We start from the raw sequence: 12,140 nt of genomic DNA, 5'->3' as shown, positions 1-12,140 counted from the left end.
ATGGCTCCGGGATCTTTTTCGCACTAAAACCGAGTTTCCCTTCTCCCTCTCGCTTCCCCTGTAACTTCTTTCTTTTTCCTGTACTAAAGCTATTTTTAGGAAAGTCTAAAACCACACGACCGCCCTGTGCCGACTGCCCCAGGACAGGGGATCCTGGTGTCGCTCCGTGTCCCACAGGTGAACCTGGGCTGGGAGAGAAAGGGAGGTTTGCGATGGAGTTACTGCTGGAAATGTATCTAAATCCTCTGGTTTAACAACAGCAGCAACGTTACAAACCCATCGGATATATCCAAAGCGGCATGCATGAATTTAAATCAGAATGATCTTCAGTTTCTCCTTGAGAAATAAGGGTGGGAGGTTGCTTGTTCAAGTCACAAGTTGAATCAAACCCATATAGCAACAATGCTATCTATCATATGTCAAGATGCTTCAGATAGCTGCTGTAATTTAAAAGCATGCACACTAATAAGAGGTCTCTCCTTCTAGGTCAAAATCTCTTCCCTGTTTGTACAGGATATACTTCAATGCAAAATTATAGAAGGACAATTCAAGCAGCCAACCAAGGGAAATATGAAACTAAAGGGAGCAAACTTTCACTAAGGGTCTAATCCTGGAAGTTGCTTAATATCCTCTGACTGGATTACAACTGGCATTCTAGAAACAAAACGGGTTGTTTGGATCTGCAAACATCGCCATTAGGGTGGCAAAAGATAAATACCATTACTGAAGTTGGATCTTGCTCTACAAAGTGAAATAAACTGATGTAAATTGTTCTTTATGACATGCAATAAAAGGTTTTCTATATTTTTAACCCATTTTAAAAATTACATAGAAGAAAATTCCTTAGCTGCTCTCACATATGAAAAAAAATACTGTCATCTGATTAAGAAGTCAGAAAGCTACATCTTTCCAAATGAGCATAATTCATTTTGTTTCCAATACAAATTACAAAACCAGCTCAAAATTGCAAGTATTGGAAAGGACTGCTAACTTTCTCAGGGGTTATTCACCCTCACGCTCACCACTTCTGTTTGTAGAATTCCGGGATGTGCAGACACAATCACTGCTTTTTGGTGTACTTTTCATTAACAAAAAAATATAATACTACCCTGTAGCTGTGACCCAGATGCAGTACATGCTGAAGTTCAGTCACATGTTTACGTTGCACCCAAATTGCTGAAATCTTAGTAACGTGCCACGCTTGGTAGTCTAGTTAAGTAAACTAGAATTTACCGTGATTTTATTGCAAATACATCACAGCTGTTGCCTTTGCAAAAGGGACAGGTTTTCTTAACAGCCTGATCCACCGATGAAAACTTAGTTATCAACGTAGCAATCACTTCCACATCCAGGAGACAATGATATAAACACCGGATTGTGACACAGCTGACTAATCTGCCGGTCACAATCTAGACTCTGTAACACCACTTGTAGATGTATTTCTGTGATGTCACTAACTGGGTTGCATCATCACTGAATAAAATCAGGCAAGAAGCACAAAGGGATTTAGCAGAGCTTTGGCTCGGGCGTAAAGCCATGCCAGCCTCAGCGGCAGCGCTCTGGCAGGACTTCCCTTGCCCCGCACGGACTGGTGTTCCCTCCAACGTCTTCCTTCACTCAGCCCTTTCACCTTGATCTCACTGCTCTCCTCCACCTCTCATGCCCTTCCCTTTACCTTTCCCTCTGCCTCCGTCCTGCCTTCAGCATTCTCCTTCCCTTCCTCATGCATGTGTCTCCTTTTAAATGAATCCCACTCAAAACACGCAAGGAACCCCACTGAACTCACATGGCCTTTGCAACCATCTGGCTGAGTGTTGTCTCAACGTGCTTGCACCTCTTCCTAGTCTGTCTTTTGACATTGCCATCTAGAGAAACTGGGATTTATTCTGGACAAGGGTTGGCTACTGTTATGACTTACCTAACAAATAAGGTTTTAAAATCTCTTACCTGATAATTATCATCTACACGCACTGGCCATTCACACCTGTGCAATATACAAACAAGTTGCATCAAGTTTGTGACAGCACTTTTGATTTCACAAAACGCAGCAGGGAGTCAAAACAAGATACTCTCTGCTTACCCTGAACCCCTAAGATGGTCAGGCTACAGAGGCGGCCGTAAAGAGCAGTGAATCTTCTGTACCACTTCTATACGCAGCACACCAGGCAAGCCTTCCTCTTCTGCAGCAGGCCTGTGGTCACTGATGATGGAGCTGGAAAAGAAAGCCCAAAACTAATCACTGACCCCCAGAGAAGTAGCCTGAAGGCATCAAAGGACTGGAAAAAAAGAGAAAATCCCAGACAGAGGTTCATTAACTCACTAGGAAGTGAGGTGAAAGCAGTCACAGTGGAAAGAAATAGGAAGACAAGTGTCAGTGGAAGAAGAAGCTGGAAAACAGAAAATGGAAAAACCTAGGGGAAAAAAGGGGTAAAGAGATAAATAAAAGCGTAATGTGTGAAATACAAAACAGGAAAGAGCAAGAGTCTGCTCTTCACTTCAGTTATATTCCTATATGCAATCTTGCAGGCATTCTGTAAAGATTCCCCTTTTGAGTCTGTATTTAGCTGTAAATATAATGTAAACACTGTTGGGAGCATAAAGACTATTCAGGGGCAGGAGTTGCAGCTCCATCAGCCTGAGGATGCTCTGCAATGACTGCATTGTACGTGCATCAATTCTGCAGTAGCCTATATCTTAAAAAAAGAAGTCAGCCTGAAGCCTACACTTTTATCAATGATAAAATCTTCATCACGCTATCCAGTCTCACTGAAGACTTCTCGTCTCTGCTCAATGTTGCGCCTCCTCTGGGCTTTACTTCTGCGTCCATAGGTCCTGCCGCATGGGCTGACAGTGGTGTAGCAAGAGAACAGCGTGTGCGGCTCTTTCTCTGCGGACTGTTCTCTGCCTAATCCACTTTGCTCCGCAGCACGGAAACCACCCCGCTGCCCACTTGAGAGCTACGAACGCCACGAAGCTCAGGTCAGTAAACAAAAATGTTTTGTCACACTTTTATATCAACAGAGCATGACTTACTGCAGGGATGAGAGCCAGGGCCAGGCGGATTCCTTCACACCCGTGTCAGAGCAAGGAGCAGGCGGCAGTCGCGGGGAGCCGTGCTGCACCCTGCCAGGGGATCACAGCTGAAATCCCGCTGGGAAGCACAGGAACCAGCAGACGTGGGGCCTGCCCAGCGTGTGCCGGGCTGACGGCTCGCCTGCAACCCACGAGCTCTGCAGTCTGATCTCCTGACCTTGAGAGCTGGGGCACCTGGGAAGAGTTTTAGGACACTCTTCTCTTCCCTGGGCCTGTAAAGAGGTGGCATCTTCGCCCCTCTCTGAGAGCAGCCTTGTCAGAGGCAGGCAGTGCTCCCCCGGGCACCCCCCAGGAACGGGCTCCATGGCAGCACCCCAGGCTCCAGGCCAAGCTCTCAGACCAACACAGACACTGAGCACACCAGCGGCGTTCTCAGGTCTGCAGCCGATGAGCAAAGCCACTGCTCAGGACAACAGGGCGGTCTACGGGCAGTCACAGAATACTTCTACAATACACAGCAGCCGTGTGAGATTATTAGAGGAATGTGCTTGTATTTTCTTTTAAAACTATGTGATGTATTGCCAGAGGCAGAGCGTAGATGCTGAGGATTGGGGAGGAGCGCTCTGGCTCTCAAAGTGCTGCCATTAGCAGTTGTACAAGGGCAGCTGTAACCTCATGCGAGGACACAAGCATTCATCATCTCTTGTTCTGCCAGCCCTTACTCACTCTCTTGTTCACCGTTTCAGCAGCATCCTAGCACAAGCAGCAGTGAGGAAAGCTCTTTCACGTACATTTATTTCCACATCTTGGCAGCACCTTTATGCTCTCTCTCATCTGATCTAGTAAGGAACAAAGGAGCTTCACGTGTGAGGAGCAACAAGACCAGTAACCACCGTGGAGATACTAGAAAGCAAGGATTCTGTGCTTAGTTCCGGGACAAATGCAGCAAGAGAAACTGCTCTGACCGACCCACATACTAACATGCTCAGCCAAGAAACGTGTGTGACCATATGCGCTGGGAAGCCCATTCATTTTGAATCAAAATAGGAGATTCATTAAATGGAGTTATCCTGATTCTTCTCAGCCTGGGAAACAGCATAAAACTTACTCAACCTGACATGGGGAAAGAACAGATGAACCAGGGACCACACACCTTATTTGGGGACTTAACATTTTCAGAATTTACCTCTCCCAAAAGTCCTGGGGGTCCTGGCTCTTTTGCTCCCAGCCCTGCAAAAGCATCCTCTTAACAACTTACCATAAATACCCTGAAATTATTTTTCAGGACCATCAGCAAAGACTTTGTTTGTCCATAAAGGGAGAAAAGTCATTCTGAGGAAGGGACTCCTGAGCTTTCCAAGAAGTTATGACAAAGTGAGTTATTCATTGCGTTGCCTGCAACACTGCACAAAGCTTTCTCAAATCTTCCAAACACGATTGTTTCAGGCGTCATGCTAAAAATGGGTTAGGAAAGATGTAACTGCAGTGAAGCCCATACAAACACACTATGGCCAATAAATTAGACTAGCACTGCTTGCAGGCATCAGGCTTTGCTGATTCTCATTCTCTGGTTAAATCAGGCTCAGGGCCCTCACTCTGCCTAAGACGTTAAGGAGAAAGTAAAACACCTCTCCTTCAGGTCTGGAAAATGGTAAAAACTTTTAAAAGAAACATGTATTTGACTAAGTTGATATTGAGAATGCAGACACACTGAGGTAGTGAAAAACTAGTAAGGTAAAATACCAATTCTGCTGAAGGCTGTACCTTTCAAAAGAAAATGAGACCTCTGCCATATTTCGCCACTGAAACAACAGAAAGGTTGCATTATTTAGGAGAATTCATAAAGTAAGGTTACTTTTGCACTGTTAAATATAGGAAGAGACAGTATGTTAAAATACAACAAACTAGGAAAAAAACCTAGATTCACTTTAGAAGGTACATCAAGGTCTCGGAATAACTGATTTGCTATTGTCTAAGTTAATAATTGTTTAACTATTCTAAGTCTTCTCCGTATATACTTTTTAAAAAGTTTAATCTAAAAAAAATCCACTTGCCTTTATCTATACACTTAAGAACTCTCAACTTTCGGAGTAGGAAACAAAACAAACCAAGTCTCTTTACTTAAAATTTCCAATGGAAGAAGTACAAAAAAGGAGCTATCAGAAAGCTGAGCTCTCCCTGGACATTTTCAGCAAATAGTTACAGAAAGGAGCTGTAACTTAAAAACAGATGGAAGAGGTGGTTGGAATTGCTGGGTTGCAGCAGACACCCTACCCTTTGGCTACTCGCCGGTAGCTGGCTGTTCAACCAACACGGCTCCACCTCTGGGTTACATTAACTGGACTCAAAGTAGTTGTCCCAAGAGAGCTCAACTACACTTCACTGAAGATAAGGCACTCTTGTGGCTCGTCAGCTTCTCAAAGATCATTACTCCAACATAAGTGTTGATTGATTAAACGGGATAGAACTAACATTAAGTATTTTAGGGGCACACCCTTTACTTTTAAATCTGACTCTTAACCTATGTGTCCAGAAGGTACACGGCTCTCGATGATTAACTACAAGCTTTATTCCAGTTTATTAAAATACACCTTTAATTTATTCTAACATCTAAGGGAGCTTTGTTACATTTGTAACAATGTAACAATGAGCCCAGTATTTTTAATTTATGAAGCTCAGATTTTACTACTACAGTAGTTTTAAAAGAAACGTATACCTATAATTAAGTGCATAAGTCTTTCAAATAAAGACTTCTGAATTAAACTAATTCCTTATGTATAATAAAGTCTTTTAGATAGTTAAATCAAAACTTTAACAGATATTGCAGTAAAAAGAATGAGACACTTTCAGTTGCTTTAGCAAGCACTGTTGAGAACAGTGACAATGTGTATTACACTTCTGTAGATTTCTAACCCATACAAATATTCATTTAGAACAAGAACAATTAATAATTTTACCAAATATTTACAAACTTTAGTAATTCACTCAGGTGAGGTCAAACATAATAGATAATGGTTAATTTTAAAAAACAAACACCAGACACAAGATGACATTCAAACTGGTATATTCTGAGTCCATTAATGTAAACGTCAGTTCAAGACACATCTGGTCAGAAGTCTGGGGTACCTAGCACAACGTGGCAATAGATTTAGACATACTAAACTGTACCCACTTTGCTCCAGAGAGGTAGGGCAGCACATTTCCTTTCCTATCATTCGCCTGTTCTCAGTTTTTAGACAACAGCTTCACAGATTGAACTGCAACAGATTTTAACCCCTTCCATCATACTCGCTGGACTGATTACCTTCCCAGATTACATCTCACCGAAGCCCTTGCTAAGGAAGGAAGCTACTACTCTTTTTAAAGTGTGTAGACATCATTCTTCTTGTCTATAATACTGTTTAGAAACAGCTGTTGATTATGGTTTTGATCAAATAGATTTGACAACTTCTGTACTCCGTACTGATGGTGGGAGTTGCTAAATTTTATTTCATTTGACTGAAAGCACCATTATTCACCTGGGTATCTACTCAACATCTCTGTTCAACACATGCATATGTTAAGGTCTCCTTAATGTAGGGGCAGCACCCAACTTCATTTACACGTTGTCTGGGACAGTTTAAAACACAGTGCATAAATAAGATTGAGCATGAGAAACTGGCAGAATGACGGAGGCACTGCTGAAGATGCTGGATTATAAAGCAGTCAGAAGAAACTCAAACAGTAGCCTTGCAAGAGAATGACAGTGGGACCTGGCAGTTACCATTGCACAAGAAATAGGATGGGCAGTTTTACGTATAAAAGCAGCTGCAAAATCTGTGAAGCCTGGAGTGGAACATGGACCTGAAAGGTGTTAACTTGAATGAGAGGCTCAGGCATAACAAGAGACTGGGAGATAGACAGGATGCAAGGAAATGTAGAGAACAGTGCCAGAGTTGCTCCAGAACAGCCCGTTTAGAACAATGACTAAACAATTCACTGCAATGAAAACATCAACCAACTGCTCCTTTTATTTAACACACTATTTCAAAACAAAGTTAACATCACTTTCTAGAAATACATTTGCTGTGATACAACAGTAGGTAAAAAAATAGATAATACTTTAATTACAAAATCTCACAAGGTAATTAGATGCTAACATGATGTCCAGTACACAGTATGTACAATTATGCCCAAAAAAATGGTAATTTCATAGCTTCCTGTTGGCTCTGATGCAAAGTGAGGAAATAAATTGTGATAAACAGTTTCCTTGGTTACTTTCCCAGGTGGAAACCAGTGACTTCAATTACAGATAAAATGACACTACAACTAAAGTACAGTAGTAGATCTCAGCACTATCTTAAAAACCTTCCATGCAGGCAAAAGGATCAGAATAAGTTTAGATGTAATACCATGGACTGGGTTTTAACACTGTTATTTTTAGGCCTTTTTACTTCCTTAGGCCTGGGTTGAATTTTGGCTTTTTACAAAGTTTTTTATTAAAAAGCTTGTGTTCTATCAGACACACTTCATCATGGATATAAGAGGGCTGTATCCTCAGAAGAAAGGAGAATAACCTTAATACAAAATGGTAACTCTGGGGAAAGTCCACTTCTTTGTAATGAGCCGGATGACCACACAATCTGAAAAGAAAGGGGAGAAAAAAAAGCCCTAAAATACGAGTGTATTTAGTCAGTATTTAGCTAGCATTTATATATTTAATTGTAATTAGAGGAAAATTCTACATTTTATCAACAACATAAATCACAATTCTGGTCTACAATGTCGATTCTGTGATGGGATCCACTCCTGCAAAACCCTGAAGTAGAGGACTGGACCAAGACAGAGTCTTGTCAGTTCAGAGATGGTGCAGATGTGGTGAGAAGAAAAAGCGTACGCACGTGTGTGTGGACTAGACTGAACCAGTGTTCGTTCTGCTAGCCTTTGTCAGATGTAGCAGAGTGTGAAAATGGCTACACCTTAACCAATTTTTAGAATTTCTGAGACTATCCAACGCAGACACTCCAGGCTCTTTTCTCTATTCTTTGCCCACACTCTCCACAGGGTCCCATCTTCTCTTCCTGACACTATACCATGGGATTATAACCCATCCATTTCTTGTCCATTGCCTTTATGGGCTAAATATAAATGATAATATAATATAAAATCTGTCTAGAGACAAGCGAGAAAAGCTAAGTTCAAGTCAATGGAGTAACATGGGAAACAGTGAGGCAAACATTGACCAGGTTGACAGAAAGTAATTAGTGCTGCAGTAGCCTTCTGTTTAACTATTTTGTAGCTTTCAGTAAAATTGTTAATGAAAATGATGAGTGATTTTATTGATGAAATATATAATAAAATAGCAGACCAGGCTTGCTGGTAACAAGTCAGACTGAACAAATGACAGCACAGAGGACAAACTACAAAGATAGCTCCGTAAACATTAAGTTCAGCAATTTAGGTTGGAAAAATACCCTGTTCTGGGTTAGCCTCAAGATTTGTTTTTTATTAAAAGTAGTTAAGTTTAAAATAGTATAAAATCCATCTGTTTCAATTAAAAAACCAATCTTTTACATTGATATGGGGATTTAGGTGCTGTTCACCATATAAGCCCTATGCATCTTCTAGCTGACTAGGTACTGCCCTGGGATGTGGAGAAGCAGAGTTTAAAATTTCCCCTCTTGCCTGATTCAGAGCAGCGGTCTTCAATATTCACCAGAACAAGGACTGGAACTTGTCTGTCCCAATTTATGGGCAAGTGTACTAATTACTAGACTATGGAGTCATTTGCTCGCTCCCTCTGGCCTAACAAACATTTACATTTTACCTCAAACTAGGGGAGCAGACAGACCCATCCTGGAGTGCCAGGCAAGCCGCACTTCAGGAAGCGGAGTCTTTGTTTAAAGCCTCCCAAAGTCTGGCAGATTGGAAATCTGAAACTAGGTCTCTGGCACTGGAGGTCCCATCCTCTGCCCTACCTCACGTTCTCTAAAAGCTGCCAGCGACCTCTTACAAAAACTCAATTAAATCAGACATTTCAGCAGCGCCCGAACAAATTAGCTGAGCCCACCACCCAATGTATTTGCTAAATCTGAGCTTCATTGAGAAATGTTGTTGGTTGAACCAAATCTGCTTTTTTTTTTGGCTAATATGAATTGCGACATTTTGCTAGTCTTAACTCTGAGATTCAGCAAGTACAGCTCTTATGGCAACTTCAGTATCAAATCTCCGTTTTCACGGAGGGGGCAGGGGAGTGATATTGTATATTCTGAAGCAAATGCGTAATTACATCAATACCGTAAAGCACCTATTTGATTAACTGGAGTTACACTTTTCACAAGAGTACCTAAACACACAGACATTTTTGCCTCGTTTCGTGCTATTTACCCTGACAGCATCTCTGAAGAGCTAAAAAACCTCAAGTGATTTTAAATTTAGATGTAATAACGTAAATCCATTTTTCTCAACATTTTGCACATATTGTAATACCTCATCATATGTAATCTAAAGACTTCTACACCAAATGAGTTTAGAATCCAGTTTAAAATTTAAAGTTTTAAAACAAAAGAAAATGTAAAAGCATTTTACCAACCACGATTTGACCAATCTCAGCTTTGCCCACACTGAAATAATACCTTAGTCCTAGGATTAAAGCATTTCAGTAGTCCCAGTTAGACCATGATGATTTTAAGAGAAAGAGAATTTGTAAGTTTGTTTTTAGTTCTATTATACATACACACACTTGCATAGGATAAAACCTCTTATCTGAAGGAGTAGATGATGTTTTCCAAAGTTAAATAAGTGTCAGATGTATAATTAACTACTTGCATTGCAAATGATATAATGGGAAATTTAACCGGTAAGAATTTTAATTCAAATCTTGTTTCATGAAGGCTATGACAGTTGGCCATTAACATTTTAATATATTACATATGAAAATGTAGGCTTAAAACCAGACTTTGCATGAAAGATTATTCACACAAACATAGACCGAAATACCCACTCATTCAGAGTGTACGTAAGATTTACGAAAATTTGTGGTAAAAGGACTATTGCCTCTCCTCCCTTCAAAAAAAAAAAAAAAGCTTCTTATTCATAGAAAAGAATGAATCCATACAACTAAAGCTCTTGTAATATAACACTGTGTTTACATTATTCCAACCCATTTCTGTCACGGTGGATATGTGAAAGGTAATGTGAAAAAGAAAATAAAGATAAGCAAATAAACCCACTGAAAGACAGGGCCAGTTATTTTCAAGGGGAATATCTAATGCTTTAAAAATCAGGAATGTATCTCTAAGATATTGTAGGGGCTGTTGCTCTCTTAAGTATGCCATTTAGAAGTTTATAACAGATAAAGGTTTAAGATGTTATTCAATGCGCTAATGAAATCTCATTTCACATTAACATATCCCAACCTCTTTTCCAAAAAACACCCTCCAATTGCACACACGAGAAATTCAGGAGAATTCAATCCATCTGCAAACTTCATCTTTTCCGCCGATACCCACCGGTACATTCATTTTCTAGATTAGGATTTCATGATACAACCAATGGCAGAACCAAAATCTGGTGTATGAACCAGAAACATTACCTATACCACCAAGGGAGTTTGTGAGAAACACTATTTTAGATATTTTTGATTCCTTGGAGTAAGTCTTGCCAAACTCCTACACTCCCTCAGCGGGACTTTTGCTCTCTGTCTCTGGCCATGGTTCTCTGCCAGCACCCACCAAATAGCAAACTCACCAAGTTTTGCAGAATTTGGTGCAAGAGGAGACATTAAAGGAAGCGTGAGAAGATCAATACAAACCAGGCAGGTACTGAAATACCTCTATAACTTTGTTCAAGGCTGGATTAGGCGGGCTATCATTCTTGTTGCTACTCAGGTCCTTTAAAGAAATTAATTTTACTAACAAACAGCATGACTGTTTTGATACACCCTTAACTGAAAAAAAAATTCTGTCACTCGTGAAGTCAGGACCTGGGAACAGTTCTCTAGTAAAGACATACACTAAACTTCCCTAATAGCACAAAATGTTTTCGTTTCCTGTATTTCTTCTTTTACTTTTCCAGTAAAAGAAATTGCTTCTTTTACTTTTCTTCTTGCAAAAAATACAACTGTTGATTGATGATATGCTTAGATGAAATAGTGAGTCCTTTTCACTCATAATTGGTTTTTTTAAAATATGTTCTGGAGGCATTAATTGCCTGCTTATTTGAACTCCAACTGCTAATTCTAACTTCAATTTTGATTAAGGCCACCACAAAAGAAGGACAGTGATTTAGAAAATTAATTTCCTATGGTTTTTGGGGGGACAGGGGAGAGAGGAATGGAACCGTTTTCCCATTCTCTGCAGAGCTGTGGTGCAATTTTTTTCTAAAATACTACAAAGAAGAAAGTGAATATTTGTGTCTAGCTGCTACTCTTGCCATGTGACTCTACTTGTTGATTTTGTCTCATCTCCTCTCTTCTCAAAAGCTCAGTTTGATCACTCTTCATATTACACTGTCTACTCCCAATCCAAGACTAACCATTCTGCACACGCCCCTTTCCATAAATGATTTTAACTATATGTGAATACATAGCTGTGTACACACCCCATATTTGTAATTTGTAAAAACATATATATGGCACTTTACTTTCAGGAGAACTTTCCAAAATGTATTTAACAAAAATTTGAATACTTACTTCTCATTACATAGTTTAACTGTACACAGCCAATAGTCAGGGTTCACGGCTGTAAGTACACCACATTTTTCTTGCAAAATTCCCTTCAGGCTATGCCCGTGAAAACAACTCCCATCTGCATTTTCTTCAGACCAACTTAACTGAAAACTTGCAGGATTTGGCTTTTCAGCAGGTCGCACTGAACCAGACAGCTTGCCAAACTGATTTTGTAAGTTCACAACCATTTCTGTACAAATAGAAACAAAACAAAAAACCAAGGCAAAAGTATTAGAATACTTTTAGAGGTGATTAATACAGGAAGAAAAAAAGGTATTCGTACCTTTTTTAAAAAAATATTTCTTTTTTTCTTTAAACCTCTGCCTGGAAGACTGAGACACCTTGAAGGCCTGTATGTTCTATCTCCCATTTCATTTAAAATTCAACTCCCTCACATGCT

The 12,140-nt window shown here is 40.2% G+C and overlaps 1 protein-coding gene across 1 annotated transcript in view; it reads right to left on the bottom strand.

The window, feature by feature from the left end:
• Nucleotides 1-7,462: 7,462 nt before the first annotated feature.
• Nucleotides 7,463-12,140, bottom strand: part of TAF1B (TATA box binding protein (TBP)-associated factor, RNA polymerase I, B, 63kDa) — a gene marked incomplete at its 5' end in the record, with an annotated part of 47,837 nt that continues 43,159 nt past the window's right edge. Inside the window, 2 exons of the mRNA XM_010081530.1 lie at nt 7,463-7,655; nt 11,705-11,930. Coding sequence (XP_010079832.1) covers nt 7,463-7,655; nt 11,705-11,930 — 419 coding nt within the window. The remainder of the gene's footprint in view (nt 7,656-11,704; nt 11,931-12,140) is intronic.

The sequence above is a fragment of the Pterocles gutturalis genome, unplaced genomic scaffold, assembly GCF_000699245.1.
Source record: "Pterocles gutturalis isolate BGI_N339 unplaced genomic scaffold, ASM69924v1 scaffold32734, whole genome shotgun sequence".
In the NCBI taxonomy this organism is placed as follows: domain Eukaryota; kingdom Metazoa; phylum Chordata; class Aves; order Pterocliformes; family Pteroclidae; genus Pterocles; species Pterocles gutturalis.
The sequence above is the reverse complement of the archived record's forward strand: the minus strand, read 5'-3'. Positions and strand labels throughout refer to the sequence as shown.